Raw genomic sequence first — 24089 nt, 5'->3', positions numbered from 1 at the left:
CTTCAGTGGGGCTTTGGCACTCACTGAGTCTGCCCCCTGAGTGTGTCTCTTATGGATGTAAAGAGTTGTAATCTGGATGGTCTCACTCTGACCCCTGTGTACACTGGCTCTTGGATCTCCAAGGAGGTGCAAAGTCAGTCACTGCCTGAGTCCACCCAGCAGGAGCTATAGAGAGATCTGCAGATTACTCCTCTTTGTTGGGGGTTTGGAGGTGCCCAGATGAGGCACAGCTGTGAATCAATGCAGGCTGCTGATGAGCCTTAGGCCTTCTTTTAGAAGCTCTGGGGTTCTCTGACCCAGCTGCAGTTTGACAGGTTTTTAGGCAGAGAAAGGCCAGGCCATTCATATGCAAAAGCCTCTGCACAGCTTGGGTGGGGTTGTAAATTGAGTGGGGTCTCAGGGAATCACCAGGGCGGAGCGAACAGCAATGGTTGCCTGTCAGCCCTGCCTGGATAGGTCCCTGGGTCTCAGTGTCCCGTGGCCCCATGCAGGAACAATGACTGCTGCAAGCACCTCTGTGAGAAAGCTGCCCTCACGTTCCGGCCCAATGCCAGACAGTCCAGTTTCTCTCCGTATGAGTCTGGGTCCCCAGATTCTCACCTGAAACTGGAGTTCAGAGCAGTCAGGAGCTTGTATCTCCCTCCCGATTGAAAAAAACAATAGTGTACCCAGCTGCCAGCCCCTTTTGGGTGTGCCTCCGTACCTCTGCACTTCCGCACCTCTGCACCTCCTACCTACTTCAATGTGCTTTTCTCTTTCTTTCTAGTTGTAGAATTTCCACTCAGCCAGCCTTCCCATGGTTCCGGATGATATTCATTTTGTCTTTTAGTTGTAGTTTTAATGTTGTTGTGTGTGGCAGCAAGTTAAGGTGTTTAGCTATGCCGCCATCTTGGTTGTCCTCTCAAGAGTTTTCAGAGCTGGGTGGTAGCATGGACAGAGGCAAAGGGAAAGGCAAAAGAAAGTACTGTTGTTGTCTTAGAGTTGGAGTAAACTGTGGGTCCCTAAATCTATTCAAGTGGAGAAGGTTCTGTTTTCCTACTAGCAAAGCTAAACTTAGCCTTGTCCAAACAGGTAACTCCAAGGTTCCAGACTTGACCATGGAGCTAAGTAGTTTCATTAATCTGGGGAGAAAGTCCTTTCCTTACTCATTCTTTTGATTCTTTCCAGCCCCCATAAAGTTTAGAAATGTTGCTTAGGAGTAGTTGGGATTCTGGGTGGGATTCCACAAGGATTTAAATGTTTTGTCTGGGACAGGTGGCTTTGAGATTATGAGTGACTTGCTAGAACCATCTGCTCATTTAGCTCACATAGATAGCCTTTCTTTTCATAACAAATTGCAATCTCTTGTCTTTTTTTTGGATTATGATTTCCCAAAAGCTTTCACTTGTGACACCATTCTCTATACCAGTGATGGAGAACCTTTTGAGCTCAGCGTGTCAGCATTTTGAAAAACCCTAACTTAACTCTGGTGCCTTGTCACATATAGAAATTTTTTGATATTTGCAACCATAGTAAAACAAAGATTTATATTTTTGATATTTATTTCATATATTTAAATGCCATTTAACAAAGAAAAATCAACCAAAAAAATGAGTTCGCGTGCCACCTCTGACACGCATGTCATAGGTTCGCCATCACTGCTCTATACTGTAGCCAATGTGATCTTTCTGAAGCACAAATATGTTCACCTGCTTCCTGCCCCACTTCTCTGCTTAAAACCTTTTGATGCCTTCTCATGGTTTCAGAATGAAATCTAAACTCCTTAGCTTTGCTTATATGACACAAGACTGTTCAGTCTAATAACCTTTTTTTCCTTGAAACTCTCCTCTGGTTTTACTGAACACACTTGAGTTTTTCTCCAGGTCTCTGTGCATACTGCTCTCTCTGTCCGAATACTTTCCATCTTCCTTTTTACCTGGTTAATGTATGCTCTTGCTCAGCTTCTACAAAGTTTTCCCCTCAACATACCAGCATTGGGATAGTTGCCCATCCTTTGTGTTTCTGTAACCCTTTTTTTATTGTTTAAAGTATTACATATGTCTTCCTTTTCCCCAATTGTGTGTTTCTGTAACTCTTATTCTATATGATAAAAGGCTAATATGCAAATTGACCAAATGACAGAACGACCGGTCGCTTTGATGTGCACTGACCACCAGGGGGCAGACGCTCAATGTAGGAGCTGCCCCCTGGTGGTCAGTGTGCTCCTACAGGAGGAGTGCCACTCAGCCAGAAGCCCTGAGCCGGGCTCATGGCTGGTGAGCACAATGGTGATGCAGCAGCCCTAAGGATGTCTGTCAGTTAGACATCCCCGGAGGGCTCCCGGACTGTGAGAGGGCACAGGCTGGGCTGAGGGATCCCCCAAGTGCATGAATTTCATGCACCAGACCTCTAGTCAAATTATAATACTTAAGATACAATGGTTAAATGTTTACTTGGCTTTCTCCTCTGCCGAACTCAAAATTTTGTGAGAGCAGGGTCTGTTTCTTGTTTATTGTGTTTCCCTTAAATTTCAATACAGTGCCTGGCACACAGTAGGCTCCATTAGATGTTTGTTGAATGAACAAACATTCCTATGAATTGAATGGTTTAGTGCTTAATTTCCCCTCAATTTCCCCATCTGGAGAGATGGAAATTAAGCACTCCCACAAAGTCACAGAAGTGCTTGGTGGAATAAGCTGAGCTAGGACCCATCTTCCACCAGAGGAATGCACTTTGCATTGGAAGATCCTGCAGAAATGCCTGACCCAATGCATTTCTTCCCTGTTGGGTCTATGGTTAAGAGAACAGGCTGACAGGGATGCCCCTGGTGGGTGGGCAAATGCATGCACTTGTGGCAGTTGGGTGAATGGGTTTATCAACATGTGATCCTCTTTTTCCCCCCTCCCACTCCCTTCCTGTTCACAGCATCAAGCTGAGCTCCCTGTCCCCGATACAGGCTGGGGATGATGAGAAGAACCAGAGGACTATCACTGTCAATCCTGCCCACATGGGGAAGGCGTTCAAGGTTATGAATGAACTGAGGAGGTACATTTCCTATTTTGCCTGTGCCCTTTTGGAAGCACCTTGCCTGGTGAGCGTTATCAGGTTCTATTAAGTTAGGACACTACCTCCTAGTGAATTCTGACTCTTCCCCACCCACTCTCTGTCACATGGCAGATGTCTTTCAGAGATCTCTCTCTTTCCTTTGAATTTAACACCTATCATTTTAGTACTTAATCACAGGGGAGAAATCCTTTATGGTTACAGAAATTCTGTTCCTGGACTTGGTTTCCAACTGAACCAGCTACTTGAAGCCCAATAATAGAATGATTATAACACCTACACACAATTGCAGATTAAAGATTGTGGATGCCATGCATTTTCTTTTGGCCTCCCTCTTATTTCTTGGTCTGAACTTAGCTTGTTAGCCACATGAATGGAAAAATACCTAGCTTCTAAAATGCAATTTAACTCTATAAAGAAATAAATGAAATGCGAATGCACTCATCCTCACTGAGCTAAAAGCCAGTGTGCATGTTTGATGAGCTTGTTGCAAGACAGGTTCAGGACACTGGACATGCTTTTTTTGTACAAAGCTTGTGCACACAATCTCTTCCTTTCTAGAGAACACAGAAGCTTCTTTTGCCCATGCCATTATTCATCCTGTTGTGAACTGTAATTGTTTATTTCCTCTTTTCTATGTAGCTCATGAGTTTCCTCAGGCAGCGGCAACTTCTGAATCTTTGTGCTGTCTAGCACCTAGTACTTCATAGGAACTGAGGCAGTAGCTAGGCTCTGCGATAGGTGAGTGGGGGCAAAAAGTTAAATAAATTAATAGGTCAATGAAAATTATATTCTGTAGTACAAAAAGGTGTTTTGTGAAGGAAGAATGCACCAGGTACCTGCCAGATAGTAGGTGTGCAATAATTATTTGTTTCTTAAAGGGTGCTATGGAAGCAAGTATGCCAAACTGCAAATTTGGAGAACACTTCTTAAAGGGGATGATGCTTGAGGTAAATTTTGAAGGACAAGTAAGAGTTAAATGACAAATGGATAGGAAAAAGTCTTCCAAGCAGAGAAAATGACATGAGCATAAGCATATATAGCTGAAGATATGTTTGTTGAGTAAGGGGTTGAACTACTTTTTAAAAAAGTTCTATCTGATTCTATATTTGTGTCCTCATTTTTCCCTTTTGCAGGGCCCAGTCTTTGGCATAAAAACCAAGTTAAATTAAATTTATCTTATGCCCTATTGCTCAAGTTTTATTAGGCATCCTGCCAAATTTCCTGGAAGCTGTGTTCATATTTGTCTTTGGCAGTAGGTAATGCTGATGTTTGTGCCTATGTGTATGGTTCTCTTGTCACTGAAGAATTTGTTTTGTGTTCCCTAGGCTCTATTGAAGTTCTTCATGTTGTTCCCTTGAGTTGCCTTTTTCCCTTTGTCTAATTTAAGATTTCAGGTTTCCAAATAAACAACCTAACTTTACACCCTATGGGATTAGAAAAAGAAGAAAAAACTAAGCCTCAAGTTAGCAGAAGAAAGAAAACAATAAAGATTAAAGCAGAGATAAATGAAATAGAGACTAGAAAGATAATAGAAAAAAGTCAATAAAACTAAGAGTTGGTTTTTTAAAAAGATCAACAAAATTCACAAACCCAGCTAAACTAACCAAGACAATAGAAAGAGGACTCAAAATCTATATATATAAAAGCCTAAGCGACCGAATGACAAAACAACTGGTTGACCGGTTGCTATGACACGCAGGAGCTGCCCCCTGGTGGTCAGTGTTCTCCCACAGCCAACCTCCCATGGCCGGCCAACTCCCCACGGTCCCTCCCCCAGGTTAGCTGGCCCCAGTCAGCCCCGATCAGGACTGGGTGAGATGCCCCCATTGGCCCCAATTGCTAGCCAGGCTGAGAGACCCCACCCATGCACGAATTTGTGTACCAGGCCTCTAGTTATAAATAAAAGAAGAGACATTACAACTGACACTACAAAAAGACACTTGATCATAAGAGGCCATGATGAACAATTATGTGCCAACAAATTGGATAACCTAGAATAAATGGATAAATGTTTGAAACATACTACCTTCTAAGACTGAATAAAAAAAGAAATAGAAAATCTGAACAGACCAGTCATGATTAAGGAAATTGAATCAATAACCAAAAATCTCCCAACAAAGAAAAGCCCATGACCAGATAATTTCACTGGTGCATTTTACCAAACGGTCAAAGTATTAATGCCAATCCTTCTCAAACTTTTCCAAAAACTTGGAGGGAACACCCTCAAATTTCTTTTAACAAGACTAGAATTATCCTGATACCAAAGCCAGATAAGTACAGTACAAGAAAATAAAAGTACATGTCAATATCCCCGATGAATGGTGATGCAAAAATTCTCAACAGAATGCTAGCAAACTGGCCCTGGTTGGTGAGCTAAGTGGTTAGAGTCTCAACCCAGGCACCCAAGGGTCATGGGCATGTACCTGAATTGCAGTTTTGATCCCTGGCCCCAGTTCGGGTGCACGCGGGAGCAACAAATTAATGTGTCTCTCTCACATTGATGTTTCTCTCTCTCTCTCCCTCCCTCCCTCCCTCCATTCCACACTCTAAAAAATCAATGGAAAAAAAACATCCTTAGGTGAGGAATAAAAAACAATTACTAGCAAACTGATTTCAATAGCACATTAAAAAGATTATATACCATGATCAAGTGGGGTTTATCCTTAGGATAGAAGGATGTAAATCAGTAAATGTGAGAAACCAAATTAATAGAAAAATCATATGATTCTTTCAATAGATGCAGAAAAAATGTCTCAATGCCTGTTCATGATTGAAAAAACCCCAACAAATTGGGTATAGAAGGAACATCTCTTAATATAATAAAAGCCATATATGACAAACCCATAGCTAACATTATACTCGACTAGAGGCCTGGTGCACAAAATTTGTGCACTGGGTGGGGGAGTCCCTCAGCCTGGCTTGCACCCTCTCACAGTCTGGGACCCCTCGGGGGATATCTGCCTTCTGGCTTAGGCCCACTCCCTATGAGAATCAGGCCTAAGCCAGAAGTCGGACATCCCTCTCATAGTCCAGAATCCCTCTCGCAGTCCAGGACCCCTCGCTCCTTACCACCCACCTGCTCACTGCTCCTTACTGCTTGGCTCGCTGCTCCTTAGTGCTGCCGCGGAGGTGGAAGAGGCTCCTGCCCCGCCACTGCGCTTGCCAGCCATGACCCTGGCTTCTGGCTGAGTGGCACTCCCCCTGTGGGGGAGCACTGACCACCAGGGGGCAGCTCCTGCATTGAGCATCTTGCCCCTGGTGGTCAGTGCGTGTCATAGCAGCCGGTCATTCTGTTGGTCATTCTGCCGTTTGCTCGATTTGCATATTAGGATTTTATTATATAGGATGGTTGAAAGCTTTTCCTTTGAGGTCAAGAGCAAGATAAGGGTAACTACTCTCACCATCCTATTGAACATAGTACTAGAAGTGCTAGACAGAGCAATTAGGCAAGAAAAAGAAATAAAAACCAAAGTAATAAAATTGTCTCTGTTTGCAGATGACATGTCTGAATATAGAAAAACCCAAAGACTCCACCAAAAAAGTGTTAGAACTAATAAATAAATTTGGTCAAGTTGCAGGATATAAAATCAACATACAAAGTCAGTTGTATTTCTATACACTAACAACAAACTAAGAAAGAAAGAAAACAATCCTATTTACAACAACATAAAAATCCCCAATAAATACTTAGGAATAAATTTAACCAAGGAGGTAAGTGATCTGTATACTGAAAACTATAAGACACTGATGAGAGAGATTGAGGAAGACACATAAATGAAAATATATTCTGTGTTCGTGTATTGGAAGAATTAGTATTGTTATAATGCCTTTATCCAAAACCATCTATAGATTCAGTGTAATCTCTATCAAAATTCCAATGGCATTTTTCATAGAAATAGAAAAAACAATACTAAAACTTGTATGGAACCACAAAAGATCCTGAATAGCTAAAGCAATCTTGTAAAAGAAGAGCAAAGCTGGAGACATCGCACTTCCTGATTTTAAACTGTATTGCAATGCTGCAGTAATCAGAACAGTATGGTAGAGACACATAGATCAATGGAATGGAATTGAGAGCCCAGAAATAAACCCATGTATATATGGTCAACTCATTTTTGACAAAGGAGCTAAGACTACTCAATGGGTAAAGGATAGTCTCTTCAATAAATGGTGCTAGGAAAACTGGACATGAAAAAGAATGATATTGGACCCCATTCACAAAAATTAACTCAAAATGGATTAAATACTTAAGTGTTAAGACCTGACACCATAAAACTCCTAGAGAGAAACAGGGAAGAAGCTCCTTGTCATTAGTTTTGGCACCGACTTTTTATCACCAAAAGCATAAGCAACAAAAGCAAAATAAACAAGTGGGACTACATCAAAATGAAAAGCTTCTGCATAGCAAAGGAAACCATCAACAAATGAAAAGGCAAACTACAGAATGGGAGAAAATATTGGGAAATCATATATTTGACTAATATCCAAAATATATAAGGAACTCATACAATTCAATAGCAAAAAATGAAATATTCTATTATAAACTAGTCAAAGGACCTGGATAGACATTTGTCTAAAGAAGACATCCAGGTGACCAACAGTTACATGAAAGGGGCCCAACATCACTAATTAGCAGCGAAATGCAAATGAAAACCATAATGAGATAGCATTTTATATCTATTAGAATGAATATTATAAAAAAAAAAGGAGATAAGTGATGGCAAGGATGTGGAGAAAGAGAACCACTGTGCACTGTTGTTAAGAATGGAAATTGTACAGCTACTAATGAAAAGAGTATTGGTTCCTAAAAAAATAAAAATTTAGTCCTGGCTGGTTTGGCGCAGTGGATAGAACATTGGCCTGCAGACAGAAGGGTCTCAGGTCCGATTCCAGTCAAGGGCATATGCCAGGGTTGTGGGCTCAATCCCCATTGGGGGTGTACAGGAGGCAGCCCATCAATGATTCTCTCATCATTGATGTTTCTATCTTTCTCTCCCTCTCCCTTCCTCTCTGAAATCAATAAAAAAATATTTTTTAAAAAATTAAAAATTAAGAGAAACCAAGATGGCGGCATAGGTAAACACCAGAGATTGCTTCCTCGCACAACCACTTCAAAAATACAACTAAAAGATGGAACGGACATCATCCAGAACCACAAGAAGGCTGGCTGAGTGGAAATTCTACAACTAGAAGGAAAGAGAAAAGCATACTGAGACTCAGAGGAGGTGCGGTGCAGAAGTAAAATACAAAGGGGTGGAGGTGCATGCGGAGAGGGCTGGAGGCTGAGGTCACGATTGTCTTTTCCAATCAGGAGGGAGTCTCAGGCTCTGAGCTCCAGTTCTGGGTGAGTCTCTGGGGACCCAGACTCATACGGGAGAAACGGCACTGTCTGGCATCGGTCGGAACTCGAGGGCAGCTTTCTCTCGGAGGCGCATACACAGCGATTGCCGGGGCCTCTGAGGACAGGACTGAGAGCAGCCATACGGCTCGCTCCGCCCACCCTGTTGATCCCCTGGGACCCCGTCAAGCCCAAGCCATGCCCGAAGGCTTTTGCATATGAAAGGCCCAGCCCTTTGTAATCTGAAAATTACTTAACAAACTACAGCTGCCCCAAGGCCCCAGGGCAACTTGCATTGTTTTATAGCTGGCTTCTGCTGGGTAGCCTCAGGCAAAGGCAAGATTAGCACCTCCTTAGATCCAAAGAGCTAGTGTACCCAGTGGTCAGAGTGGGACCATCCAATTACAACTCCGCAGATCCATAAGGGACAAACTCAGGGGGCAGACTCAGTGAGCACCAAAGCCCCATTGAAGCAAGTCTTGCCCCATAAGGGTGTCTTTAGCACAGAAGTTCTCCCACCATAGACACAGCTGATTCTCACAGCCAATTGGCCTGGAGGTCAAATCCTCCCAGTGTTACCTACAACAATCAAGGCTTAACTACAACAAGACTGTGCACAAAGCGCACAGTGGGGTGCACCAAGAGTGTCTACCACAGGTAATTGGGGAGACTGAGCCACTGGGCCCTAGAGGACACTTAGCACAGAAAGCCACTCTATCGACACAGCGAAGCATAAAAAATGCTGAGACAAAGAAACAGGACACAAATGACAGAAATGGAGGAAAGCAAACTACTGGATATAGAGTTCAAAAGCACACTTTTGAGGTTTTTCAAGAATTTTCTAGAAACCACCGATAAACTTAATGAGACCTACAAGAAATCTAATGAGACCCTCGATGTTGTGATAAAGGACCAACTAGAAATTAAGCATACATGGACTGAAATAAAGAATATTATACAGACTCCCAACAGCAGACCAGAGGATTGCAAGAATCAAGTCAAAGATTTGAAATACGAAGAAGCAAAACACACCCAACCGGAAAAGCAAAAGGAAAAAAGAATACAAAAATACAAAGATAGTGTAAGGAGCCTCTGGGACAGCTTCAAGCATACCAACATCAGAATTATAGGGGTGCCAGAAGAAGAGAGAGACCAAGATATTGAAAACCTGTTTGAAGAAATAATGACAGAAAAATTTCCCTACCTGGTGAAAGAAATAGACTTACAAGTCCAGGAAGCCCAGAGAACCCCAAACAAAAGGAATCCAAAGAGGACCACACCAAGACACATCATAATTAAAATGCCAAGGGCAAAAGACAAAGAGAGAATCTTAAAAGCAGCAAGAGAAAGAAAGTCAGTTACCTACAAGGGAGTACCCATACGACTGTCAGCTGATTTCTCAACAGAAACTTTGCAGGCCAGAAGGGAGTGGCAAGAAATATTCAAAGTGATGAATGCCAAGAACCTACAACCAAGATTACTTTATCCAGCAAAGCTATCATTCAGAATTGAAGGTCAGATAAAGAGCTTCACAGATAATAAAAAGCTAAAGGAGTTCATCACCACCAAACCAGTATTATATGAAATGCTGAAAGGTATCCTTTAAGAAGAGGAAGAAGAAAAAGGTAAAGATACAAATTATGAACAACAAATACACATCTATCAACAAGTGAATCTAAGAATCAAGTGAATAAATAATCTGATGAACAGAATGAACTGGTGATTATAATAGAATCAGGGACATAGAAAGGGAATGGACTGACTGTTCTTGCAGGGGAAAGGAGTGGCGGTGATGCTGGAAGAGATTGGACAAAAATCGTGCACCTATGGATGAGGACAGTGCGTGGGGAGTGAGGGCGGAGGGTGGAGTGGGAACTGGGAGGAGGGGAGCTATGGGGGGAAAAAAGAGGAACAAATGTAATAATCTGAACAATAAAGATTTAATTAAAAAAATTAAAAATTTAACTACCATATGATCTAGCAATCCTACTTCTGGTTATATATCTGAAGGAAAAAAAAAGAAGGAAACTGCCATTTGCAACAACATGGATGAATCTTGAGGACACTATGCTAAGTGAAATAAGTCAGAGAAAGACAAATACTGTATGATCTCACTTGTATGTGGAATCTGAACAAGACAGAGAGTAGATTGGTGTGTGTTTGTCAGGGTCCTGGGGAGGGGTTCTGGGGGAGGAAATGGAGAGATGTTGGTCAACAGGTACAAACTTCCAGTTATAAAATGAATAAGTTCTGGGGAATCTAATGTACAACATGGTGACTATAGTTAGCAATACTGTATTGTATGCTTGAAAGTTGCTTAGAGAGTACATCTTAAGTCTTCTTACCATAAAAAATAGGTGCTGTGTGCGGTATATCTGTATTAGCAACCTGACTGTGGTAATCATTTTATAATACATATGTATATTAAATCATTACATTGTATATCTTAAACTTATACAGTGTTATATTTCAACTATATCTCAATAAAACTGAAAAAAATAGAAATTCCAGGTCTCTCATCAGACCTTATTTTGCCAGGTGTAGCCAACTCTAGTCACTGCTAAAAGGGAGAGCTCAGGGAATAGATATGTACATAGACTCCCCCTTCACTTTCCATTACTATTATTTAAAATTTTTTCTTAAATAACTTAAAGTCATCATGCTATGCTCTTATTACTTCTTTTGCAAGTTAGATTTTTGCATCTTTCCCCAAAAGCATCTACTTGGATTTAATATCCTCCCACAGTCCTGCTTCCTCTCCTCTTGTGTAAATTAGCATTTTCCAGTGAACATTTTCTCGAGATGCTGTGTGGGGAAAAAAGAGCTCGGAACTCAAATAAGTTTGAAAAATGAGATATAAAACTGCTGTGCCCCACTCTGAGATTCGTAATGCATATGGGCTCTGGGAAGTCCTGCAAAAAATTTGTCTAAGTGAGGGTTTCCCACATGTGTTTGACTACAGAACCCACTTTGGTGATTGTTATTATGTAGACTGTTTTGTGAAATTTGTTTTGGAAAACACCAGTGCTTTACTGAGATTTAAGTGAATGATCTTTGTATTTAAATGGCTCATTTTAAGGCAGAGCAGCCTCGAACAGACTTTCAAACTACAGCGGGAAGGCTGGGGAGGGTTGCGGGGGAGAGGGGTGGGAGTAAGAGATCAACCAAAGGACTTGTATGCATGCATATAAGCATAACCTATGGACATAAGACACTGGGGGGGAGGGGTAGGGGAGGCCGGGGGAATGTCAGGGGGGAGGGGGGAAGGAGACATATGTATTACTCTTTGTAATACTTTAAGCAATAAAACAAAATTAAAAGAAAGTAAATGGCTCATTTTAAAAACTAGAGTGTAATGGATGAGGCTGACAGAAGGGCCTGGATAGACTTTATTGATCTGTGTGAGTTTAATGGGAACTGGAGAGAGGCATACTTTATTTTGATGAAAACCTGGGTAAAGCATCTCACCATACAGGATTAAGCTAAGGAAATGTTACACGATATTCCAGGGGTCTAGGATTATTTCTTGCATCGTTTTCACATTCCCCTCCCTCAGTTTTACTAGTACATTATTTTAGTATGCACAGATGTTCTTTGCCATTTATGAATCACACAGTTCATGAGTTTCCTATTCTTTTTACTTCCATAGTGGAGAATGAACTGTTGGCATAGTAACCCCCCAGTCTTCCTCCTTTGTAGCTCTGTTCTGGTCAGACCGGCAGCTGCTTCTGGGCAGTAGAGCATTAATGGCTCTTTGGATTTTGACCATCCAGCTAGCAAGAGGGGATGTAGTCTTTTTTAGAATAGCACACCCTGACCAGATCTGAAAAGGAGATCTAGGTCATCTTGACAATTCTAACCTCTCATTTCACCATTACAAACAGTTCTTTGTCCTCATCCTTTTTTTTTTTTTTTTTTTTTGTGATCTGCCACAATGCCTTTAGAACTTGTAATAACCATCTTAGCACATTGATTTCTTTCTCTTTTTTGGTACCAGCTTTAACAAGATATAATTTGTGTGCCATATAATTCACACATTTAAAGTGTACAATTTAATGGATTTTAGTATATTCACAGTCATGCATCTATCAATCATTTTTAGAACATTTTTATCACCCCCCTCAAATCCTGTGTAATACCCCCATTTTCTCCTTCCCCTCTCCCCTCAACCTTAGGCAATTGCTAACATACTTTCTGTCTCTATAGATTTGCCCATTTTGGAATCATACAATATGTGGGTTTTGGTGACTGGTTTCTTTCACTTAGCATAACCTTTTCAAGGTTTATCATGTTATATGTCTTAGTATTTCATTCCTTTTTATTGCTACATAAGATTTGATTATATGGATAGACCACATTTGTCTTTTGGCAATTATGAATAATACTGCTGTGAAAGCTCATGTACAAGTTTTTGTGTGGATGTATGTTTTCATTTCTCTTGGTTATATACTTAGGAGTGAGATTTCTGTATCATATAACTCTATGTATAACCTTTTGAGGAACTGTCAGACTGTTTTTTAAAGCAGTTGCACCATTTTACAATTCTATCAGTGGTGTAGGAATGTTTCAATTTCTCTGTATCCTCACTAATACTTGTTATTTTTATTATAGCCATCCTAGTATGTGTGAGGTAGTATCTCATTGTGGTTTTGATTTGCATTTCTCTGATGACTAATGTTGAGCATCTTTTCATGTGATCATTGGCATTTTTATATCTTATTTGGAGAAATGTCTCTTTAGATCCATTGCCCATTTAAAATTATGTTTACTTGTTATTGAGTTATAGTGTTCAAGTTCTTTATATATTTTATATACAAGCCTCTTATCAGATATATGATTTGAAAAACTTTTCTTTTATCCTGTGGGTTATCTTTTCACTTTCTTGATATCTTACTTGTTTCCTTTGAAGCACAAAAGTTGTATATTTTGATGTCTAATTTATCTGTTTGTTTTTTGTTCCCTTTTGGTCTCTTATGCAAAGTCATGAATACCTCTGTGCTTTTTAAGAGTTTTATAGTTTCAGCTCTTAAATTTAGAACTTTGATTTATTATGAGTTAATTTCTACATGCGGTGTGAGGTAGGGGTCTGCTGGCCACTTCAGGGTGAGGCCCCACCCCCAGGTTTTGCCTCCTGATGCTCAGAGTTGTTACCCTTTCCAGAAGCCCCCTCACTGATACATTATTTCATATGTTAAACCTTTCCTGACCATTTTTCCTTATTGGAGTTAACCTATTTCTATCTTTTGCCATACAAGTGTTGCCCAGTGATGAGGCATTGTGGTACTCTATCTGGATTTAAGATTCGGGCTTTTGTAGCTTTGGGCCACTTCTCTAAGCCCATTTGCAGCTGCAACCTTTTCAGGCTTTATGATTCTATTTCTCTGATAAGTGAACCTGGACTAATGTCCTAGTAGTTGGCAATGGTTTAATATGATACATCAGGGATGACAAGTATGTGCCTTCTCTTCTAATTATCAACCATGGTAAATTCACTACATTCATCACTCTCACATGAAACCCAGTCATGACAGATTTCTCAATCCACTACAGTGTTCTAATTAACTGTGACCAATGGATCATAGTTGAAATATGTTTGTCCTGCCTGTCCTTCCTCCCACCTATAGTGCTTCAGTGTAAAAAAGGGACTAGTGGTAACAGGATGCCATAGACGTTAGGAGCATGGGTTCTGGGGCTCAGCTGCCTGCATTCAAAGCCTATCTCCACTGCTCTCTTTCTGTGTGAATCCGGGAAAGTTACTTACTTCTCTGCGCCTCAGTTTTGTTTATAATGTGGAGCATAACAATAGCCCTACCTCATATGGTTGTAGAGGACTAAATAAAGCAATACATCTAAAAAAGTGCTTAGAACAGTGTCTGGCACATATAACTCCATTGTTGTTAACCATGATATTAATAATAGGCATGGTAAGAAATTGGAAGGCTGGTAGAGGAAAAATTCCTCAGTTGACAGGGTTTTATGGTACCCCTTTAGCCTCCAAAGTAGCCAAACATCTATTCTATCTATGAATGTGGGTTGAACCCATTTCAAAATTCATTTATTTATTTGGTAAAAATGTAGGGCCTACTGTGGGCTAGGCATGCAGCCAGGTGTCTAAGAGTTACTAAGACATGTCCCTTTCAGAGTCCACAGTGTAGTGGCAGTGACAAGTAAAAAGGTAGTTACAGTATTCTTAATAATTGCAATGACTAGTGTTTGCGCAGGGTCTTTAGGGAGCATAGTATGCAGGCAGAGTCTTCTTGGTGATAGCGTTGAATCTGAATGGGAGGAGAAATATGTGAGTCCTCCAGATCTGGCTGGCCTCTTAACAGTATTACTCAGGCAGAGGATTTCTTGGGGGAATTGTCAATACTTGTTCTTGCTGGTGGCCCCTCCACATTTATTCAGTCACTTGACTGACAGCCCTAGGCTTTTCCCACTGCTCCCTGAGCTGCCATACTCCTGTCTCAGTCCAGGCTGATGGAGTGGGGAGCAGAGAAGTGAAGACACATGAAGGAACTCTGAATTTGCAGCCCCAGACTAGTTGGATCACTCTGTGTGCCTTCGGAAAGCATGAATGTCAGGCTTATCAGGGACTTGGAAAAGCTGATGAGTCCATCCCCCTGCTTACCTCAAGATAGGGCAGGTCTCTATGACAGCCTTATATGGTGATAGCATGGAATCTGGGTGGGAGGAAAAATATCCTGGGTGGGTGTTGGTGCTGTGATTCATCTTGTCCCCTCACTGGTGTCTTACAGTAAGAAGCTGTTGTGTGATGTGATGATTGTGGCAGAAGATGTCGAGATAGAAGCTCACCGTGTGGTCCTGGCAGCCTGCAGCCCCTACTTCTGTGCAATGTTCACAGGTATGGTGAAGGGAAACAATAACCCACAGTAATTGGGACAAAATTGAGGGTGATGGCATGAGGGGAGGGAGGAAAGAGTAGGCTCTGACACCCACCAGTGTGCCAGATACTGTGCTTTGCCCCATGGAGGACTTGTTAAAAATATAATCTCAACCAGGCCAGTTGAGCATGCAGCCCCTTGTCTACCATAAGGCAAAGAGAGTAGAATTCCTGTAGTCCATTAGTTCTCATACTTTGGCATGAATCATAATCATGTGGGCTTGTGAAAAGCATAAACTTTTGGGCTCATCTCTAGGCCTTCTGATCTCTCATTTTGCAGACGGGGAACACTGAAGTGGAAAGAAGGGAAGGGACTTGCCCAAGGTTACCCAGAGAATGAGTGCAACTTGGCTTCTTGATGGCTGGCCCAATGCTCTACTGGCTGGCCCACATCTTGTCCTTTCCTAGCCCTTCCTTATAGGGAGGCAGGGTCATGGGCCTCCTCTGGCCTTTACAGGAATGTGGGAGAGGTGATAGTGGGACCTGGGATGGGGGAGAGTAAGACAGGAATATTTACTACTGGTCATTCATTGTCAGCATCTTCGCCAACTTTCCAGGGAGTGCCTCTTCCCTGAGCATGCCAAATAGCCTTGCCCAACTCTTTCACATGTGTTGCTTCTGAAATAGAATTTCTTGAAACCCATATGTCGAGTTTCTCATCTGTAGTGCCACACAGCACCTTCCCTGAACTAGGTATGTGCAGTGCTCTATAGATCACTGCTGACTGAAGGCCCATTGGCTGGGTGAGACCAGGGACTGGATCAGTGTCCCTTTCCCATGCTCGCCAAGTACTCTGTGCTTCCCGTGAGAGTGTCTGTTTCCTGGTGTCTGCAGTGCCTGTGCTCTGGCATCTTGTATGTTGGTTGCTCCTCATCCTCCAGTTTACAGCTCAAAGGTCTCCGCTTCCTGAATTGCATAGGGTGGTCTCCTCTGACCACCCTAGCTATGGCTCCCCATTAAGTCTCTTTTCTATCCCGTAACCTGACTCTATATTTTTTATAACATTTATCACTATCTGAAAATCATGTTGGTTAGTTGTTTGTAGTTTTTTACCTCTCTCTCCTCATTAGACTATAAGCTCCATGAAGTTAGGGATTTTGTCGGACTTGTTTGTTACTATATCCTGAGTACCTGGTACACAGTAGGGCTTATGTTTTTTAAAGGAATGAATGAAATGTTTCTCACATTTGATTGTGAGCTTTGTACACTTGGGGACCATGTCTTGTCACTGCTGAATCCTAGTGCCCACCATAGGGCCTGACACAGTTCATAAGTAACGGTCAAAAGAATGAAAGATTTGCTAAGAATGGGTGAGTGCAGGCACATTTTTTGTTTGAATGGGCTCTGACCTTTCCCTAATACAGTACACAGCCTCTGCTGGCCAAGAGTGGTTCCTGTTGGGGAAAACTTGGCACTTACATTTTGAGAGTTCCTCACATATGTGTCTCCCATGGCCCATCGTGTGAAGGAGCTGGTCTCAGCTCAGAGCTATGTCTCTGCTAAGTGGACCAAGCCACTCTTACCTCACTTTGAACCTTAGGCTAGGAATTTCACAGTGTAGCCTGGAAAACCAGATAATTTCATTACTTGGACATTTTGAGCCACATTCCTTTTGGAGTAATCTTAAACCCTAGTAGTAATGTTTTAATCTTTACCCTTCTCTTTCATCAATCTCTTTTTTAAAATATAATTCATTTTGTCTGCAATAAATATTTAGCGAAATTTCAATAAATATCTGTCAGTCATTCTTTGGAAATGTGTGGTTTGGAAAGTCCAGTGTTGTGATAAGAATCTTTTGGGAATTGCATAACTTTAGAGTTGGCTCCACTTTTTGCTAATGAACTTGCCTCTCGGGTAGTGGAAGTCTCTAAGCAAAATGAAAATGATTTTAGAAATGGACAGTAAAGGTACTTTTGGGATAGGTATTGGATTCTAATAATTGAATGGGAGGAAAGAATCAGTGAAGAAAGCAATTGCCCTGGCTGGTATGACTCGGTTGGAGAGTTGTCCCATACACTGAAGGACTGCGGGTTCAATTCCTGGTCAGGGTGTATGCAGGAGGCAACCAATCAATCGATGTTGCTCTCTCACATCTCTCTCTCTCTCTCTCTCTCTCTCTCTCTCTCTCTCTCTCTCTCTCTCTCTCTCTCTCTTTCTTCCCCTCCTCTTTCTCTCCCTCTTTCCTTTCTTCCCTCCCTCCCTCTTTTTTCCTCTCTCTTTCAAATCAATGGAAGCATGTCCTTGCATGAGGATTAAAAATAATAACAAAGAGAAGAAAGTAATCTAATGTGATGCCAGTCAAAGCCTTTCATTGAATCTGGTTGCCATCCATCTATCCATTTATCTATCCACCCAATAATCACATATGTTCATTGCAGAAAAAAAATTAGAAAATGTGAGCAAGTAAAAAAATTAAAAATTACATGTAATACCACATCTAGATAAGATTATAATTTATATTCTTTCACATTTTGTATTTATAAATATATACATGTATTTATGTGTACTTATGAGTACATAGATACAAAGTATATTTTTAACATTATGAGTTCATTTTATATAGAGTTGAATAGCCTTCCTTGATGTGTGTTCACCTTCCTGAAATGTTCTTCCCCGCCTCTTTGCCTGCCTAACTCCTACTCATCCTTCATTACCACTTAAGCATCATTTCCTCAGGAAGGCCTTCTATGATCCCCTTGGATTAGGTTACATCCCTTTGGTTTACTCATGGTACCCTATCCTTCTCTTTAGTATTACTACTTATCTCATTATTTCTTCAATATTTGACTTCCCAGTTCAGTTATAAGCTGTATGAGGGTAAGAACTGTACCTTTTAAATTTACTGCTATGTCCTCACTGCCTAGCACATTCTTCTATATAGCAAGTACTCAAGGAAAACTTGCTTAATTGAATTTAACAGAATTTTGTGAATATCTTTTCATGTTAGTTAAATCACATCTACCTCATAATTGTAATGGCATTTTGAGATTCCATCATAAGTATCCTAATTGAAAATGCATTTCCTTACTCGTTGGAAATTATAGTTCTTTCTAATGTTTTGCTGCTGTAAATACCATAATGGGTATCCTTGCATCTTAATCTTTATTTGCATTCCCAAGAATAGATCCCAAGAATAAGAAATATTTGGTTGAAGGGTATCCACATTTGGAAGACTTGTGAGGCATGCTGCAACTCTACAACTCTAAGACAGTTGAATCAGATTATGCTTCATCAGCAATATATGAGATTTGTGTATTTTTTGAGACTGGCTTTGCTTAAAGCTTGGTAAACTGGTACAAAAAAAGTAACATTGCAAAATTTTGTTCTAATGATCAGGTTCAGCTTTAAAATGCATAAAATTAGTAATTAGTAATGAAAAGGCCCAGCTGACTCATGCAGAGTCCATTTCTGTCAGCATGTTTAAGGCAAAAAAGAAGACAAAATACATGTGACTTTCTTCTGACTTGATTGATGTGATTATAATCTTTTACTCAGGCTTAAAGTTTTTTTATTTTTTTGTCCTCAGAATTTATATTGCCCAACTGTCCTGTGGTTGTTCCTATACCAGCTCTACTCCTTGACTATGTCCTGCTCACAATAATTTCGTGTAAATGTGAAACTGAGGTCTGAATGCCCACAGGAATGTCCAAAGGCAGCCAGCCTGTGGGAAGATCTGGGATGGGCAGTCAGCTTAATGGTCCTCTACTCCTTTTGCATAGTGTGATTGGAGAGGCCAGTAGTGCTGTGTTCTGCCCATTTTCCCTGTGAGTATGGAATCTTTAAGATCTGTGCCTTTCCATCCACCTTCCCATCTAGGACCTCTATCCCAGGGGAAGCTCATTTCCCCAAAATAGCCTAGTTAGTTTATTTTTCTCTTTTTATCATGCCCTTTACTATGGGTTCTGTTGACTATGGGTATTTGTACTCCATTATAATCATCTAAATATTTTAAAAACAACTCCATTTTACTGTGTTAAAGGAACTGAGATCTGAAGACCTCAGGCTCAGAGTCTTACACCAATCATCACAGCTGTTAAGACATTTGGGCTCCCATCCCAAACGAAGCCCCTGGAGTGAGCTGTCCTGTCCTGGTTCTATATGCAGAGGCTGATTATAGATTATTTTTGTGTGTGTGTGTATATATATATATATATATATATATATATATATATATATATTCTAATTGATTTTAGAGAGGAAGGGAGAGGGAGAAAGAGATAGAAACATCAATTATGAGAGAGAATCATTGATTGGGTGCCTCCTGCACTCTCCACACTGGGGATTGAGCCCCCAATCTGGGTATGTGCCCTGACCGGGAATCAAACTGTGACCTCCTGGTTTATAGGTCCATGCTCAACCACTGAGCCACGCCAGCCGGGCTGATTTTGTTTTTTAAAGAAGAGTTGCCATCCAGTTTTTATTAGATGTAGGCTGATGTTTAGCTGGTGTCTTTGAATATATGGTGAGTAGAAATATGGAGGAGAGGCAGGAATGTGCTGGGGTAAAAGGCAAGGGCTTAGAATTTGAGTGGACACAGACTATCACAAAGCAGAACAATGACGGCCCTTACTCACCTTCCAGGCATGCACACATCCACAGAACCTGTTTCCACCCTTTCTTCATGCCAGACTCTGCCAGCCCCGACCCTTGTCTGTGTTTTGTTTGCATGATGTATTGATGCCTTTGAAGATCTTCATGGTAACATGCAGCTCAACAAGACTTAATCCAAGGTAGTGAGGCTAGGAGGGAGGGAGCACTAGGAAACTGAATCCTTCCCTTGGACAAAGAAGACTAGAGTGAAGTTGTAGAGGAGGAGGAGGAGAGGGAGGGGGAGGGGGAGGGGGAGGCGATAGGGTCTGGTTCCTGAGGGTTTTGCCCCTGTGAAGTCAGGGATTAGGTAGATAAACTCAGAAAAAAAGATTGGAGGCATCAGAGGCTGTTTGGGATTAAGGAGGAATGGCCTTATCTTCCATGTGACCTGTCTTTTAGTCAGTTCCTCTGGGCTAAAGCTTACAGTGACATAGGGTTTCTTTTTCCTGTCCCTAACAAATCACATCAAAGCCAGGCATCCTCTTATGGCTTAGGAGACCCAGATTTGAGGATGAGGGGTACAGTAGTCTTGTCTAAAACTAGGTTGCTCTTGCTCTGGTTTGTTTTGCTCAGTGGTTAGAGCATCAGCCCATGGACTGAAGGGTTTCGGGTTTGATTCCCAGTAAAGGGCACATATCTTGGTTGCAGGTTCATCCCCGCCCCAGTCAAGTCTTGTGCAGAAGTAAACTCGAGAGAGGTTGTGAGCGCCTATCTTATGGGTAGAGGAGAAAGCCATAATCTTTTCCGTTTCCTCTTTGCCTCTTTGCCCTGTCTCAGGGCTCTTGGTGTTGAGGCCTTTTGACTGGCTTCCACAAGCAGTCCGAGAGAAGAGAGAACAACGTGGAGGGTCTCTGGTCTGCCTGATCTGGCAGTGAAGGGAGCAGTCAGGCTTTGGAATGGTTTCCCCCTTCCTTCCCTGTTCCAGAGTCATTCATATCTAGAACTCTGTCAGGGTGGCAACTGCACTGGGGGAGGAATCCTGTGCAGCCTATGCAGCATGGAGGTAGGTGTCGGCACCCACTTGCTGTACTGTACTTACTGTCTTGGCTCCAGTGTACAAATTCCACAGAGAAAAAACAACCTCCCAGCTCTGTTTTCACATTCGCACGAGGACTTCTGAATCCCTGTTTCTTGCAGTCAGGTTCCCCTTTACTTCATTCTACAAAGACACATGTCTTGCCTGCCTTTTCTTTCTGAAACCAAAAGCCCTTGTGGAATGACCCTGGCTCTGGACAGACCTCTGTGCTGTGTAGAAAGGGCAGGCTGAAGTAAAGGGCCTCAGGACTGTGCAAATGTGGCGCTGCTGCTGCCCTAGTTCACAGGCCTAGGTCCTCTCTTGTGGATTATTGTGAGGGTCTTCCAACCGTTCTCCCTGCCTCTAATCCAGCTTCAACAGTGCATCCCAAGTTTCATTCAAAAACATCCATCTATTGGATGTCATTCCCCTCCTTAAAACCTTCTATTGGCACTACTCTTAGCATAAAGTCAAAATTCATTTGCATTGCTTACTGGGCTCTGTAAGTTACAACTCCTGGCTCCTACCTATTTCTCCAGCTTCCTTCCTCACTGTTACCCTAGGTACAAGCCATACCAGCCTCTTACTGCTCCCAATATTTTCCTTTGGCATTTTCCTATCTTTACACTCATGGTTGCTGCATCCAGCTCATCTTTCCTCACCTTTGGTGCCTGTGGAGCACTCTGTTCTCTAATACCCAGCTCAAAAGTGACCTACTTGGATGCCTTCCTGGATTTCCTGGGCAGGGTTTCTTGTTCTATCTTCTGCATTCTTGGGATGTAGTATACTATATTGATTACAAGAATAGGCTCTAGAGTCAGAATCCTTGGTTTCAATCCCAGCCTGGCCCCTTTCTAGATTTGCCTCAGTTTCTTCATCTGTAAAATGGGGGTAATATTAATAAACATCATAGGAAAAGTGCCTAAGACAGTGGTTGGCCATAGTTAGCAGTATATGTTACTTTTTTTTTTGTCGTTGTTGTTATCATGGTTACTTTGCTAAACCTCTGCTTGCTCTTACCACCTCTGCTTAGATATATTTTTATAAGTCTGCTCTATTAGACTAGAACATGTGCTCTTTGAGGACAGGTGCATACTTTTTAAACCTCTTCTGGTCAGTTTACAGTAAATGTTGGTTGAATGAATTATTGCGCACAGATTTGCCTTCAAAATGGAAATGGGCAACAGATAGAGTGGGGGATGCATAAAGTCGGGTTTGTGGATGACCACAGACCCAAAGTTGATGTGACCTGATGTCAGCTGGATGACCTTTCAGAGCGTAGGCAAGTGCTTTATGTTACCCAGATGGGGCAGGAGGCATGTGAAAGTTAGCATACTCTAGGTGCCAAGTTCATGTTCATTTTGTTTTGTTTTGAACTGTAGGTGACATGTCTGAGAGTAAAGCCAAGAAAATTGAAATCAAGGACGTGGATGGGCAGACACTGAGTAAGCTGATTGACTATATCTATACGGCTGAAATTGAGGTGACTGAAGAGAACGTCCAGGTAAACTCAGGCCCAGCTACTAGCTCAGTATATTGCACACTCCGGGCCCACCATTTTATAGCATCCTTTCATTTAACCCTCACAACAACTTAGTTGGTAACTGGAGAGGAAACCAAAGTTCCAAAGAGGTTAGGCGATTTGCCTGAGTCACAAGGCCAGTAGGTGGATGAACGACCCTCAAACTCATGCCTGCCTGACCACAGCACCCACATTCTTCACCATGAGGCCATAAAACCTCAGAGCAGAAAGTCTTCAAGTCCTGTTGGTTCAAACTCTTGGTGAAGGAAGAATTAAAAGCCTGGGTGACTCTGCTTCTTCCCAGTCACCATCTCATCGCAGGGATTTTGAGTATTGGATTGGAAGGTTGTTAAAAATGTTTTTCTGTTTCAACGTTAGTCAGTTGAATGCCTCTGCACACGTACGGGTGTCAAGCACCAGGTCCGTGTCTCAGCAGGGGCATTGGCTGTGATATGTGTTGCCTGTGCCTTTTCCTCCTTTCACGGCCCTGCCCTCATCCTCAGCATCTGGAGTTGGAAAAGAGGAGTCAGTGAGCATGCTGCTGCACCTAAAGGCAGTTGTCTTTACTGCGAGGTTGTGAGGCCTATTGGGGAGAGGGCTAAGGGTGTGGCCCACTCTGTAACCCTCCAAGTCACCCGCTACACAGAGACACAGGATACACTATTTCTTATCATTAAGGATCTTACTGTTTATTTAAAGTACTGGAAATTTTATGTGATAAAAAGGTTTTTTCTTTTCCTTTTTTAAAAGCATAATTCCACCTTATTTTTGTGAGGCAGATACCTCTCTAGTGACCAGAATACCTACTACTCTTATCCAGAACATACCTCCTGTTCTAGGATTGAGGTGTTTGAGAGGCCGAATTGATAACCATTTATTCATTCAATTCAGCCCAAGTGCTTGAGTGACTTTTATATGCCACACACTTTGTTGGACAGTGCGGTTGTGACAGTGAGCAATGGCGATTCCATTGCCTGCTCTCATGGAGTTTGTGGTCTATGGGTGAAGACACACACTCATCAAATAAGCTCACAGTAGTATTTATGCACAAATTGTGGTTAAATCCTTTGAAGGAAAAGAACATGGTATACAATGAAAGATTATGTTAAGGGGACTCAGTTTAGATGGCAGAGGGGACATGGAAGGGCTCTTTCAGGAGATGAGATTTAACCTGAGTTTGGAAATGAGTGGGAGTTAGCTTGGTGGGGAAGGGTACTCATAAGTGGGGGGCCGGGTCAGGGTGCAGGCAAGCTGAGGGTCTAAGCCAGTGATGGAGAACTTCTGAGCTCGGCGTGTCAGCATTTTGAAAAACCCTAACTTAACTCTGGTGCCGTGTCACATATAGAAATTTTTTGATTATTTGCAACCATAGTAAAACAAAGATTTATATTTTTGATATTTATTTTATATATTTAAATGCCATTTAACAAAGAAAAATCAACCAAAAAAATGAGTTCTCGTGTCAGAGGTTCGCCATCACTGGTCTAAGCACACTGCATTTGGGCAGGCTCTGCCTTTGCCTCTTGGCCCTGGACAGACTCTTGGGTTGCATTGTGATCTGCTCTAGTCCTCCTCCCCCCCTTTAAAAAATGAGGTATATTTTGTATGCAGTAAAATGAACAGCTTTTCCATTTTGTTTCTGATCTTTCCCATTCAGAATGGAGTGGGAAATTCAATG

At 41.8% G+C, this 24089-nt stretch overlaps 1 protein-coding gene across 1 annotated transcript in view; it reads left to right on the top strand.

Annotated features, from left to right (window-relative positions):
- The window catches only part of KLHL3 (kelch like family member 3), a 108490-nt gene that overhangs the window by 13810 nt on the left and 70591 nt on the right, over positions 1 to 24089 (top strand). Inside the window, exons 2-4 of the mRNA XM_081090975.1 lie at positions 2905 to 3024; positions 15139 to 15245; positions 22272 to 22393. Of these exons, the coding sequence (XP_080947101.1) occupies positions 2905 to 3024; positions 15139 to 15245; positions 22272 to 22393 (349 nt within the window). The remainder of the gene's footprint in view (positions 1 to 2904; positions 3025 to 15138; positions 15246 to 22271; positions 22394 to 24089) is intronic.

The sequence above is a fragment of the Myotis nattereri genome, assembly GCF_964212035.1.
Source record: "Myotis nattereri genome assembly, chromosome: 5".
In the NCBI taxonomy this organism is placed as follows: domain Eukaryota; kingdom Metazoa; phylum Chordata; class Mammalia; order Chiroptera; family Vespertilionidae; genus Myotis; species Myotis nattereri.
This window is presented reverse-complemented; position numbering and strand designations above follow the sequence as displayed.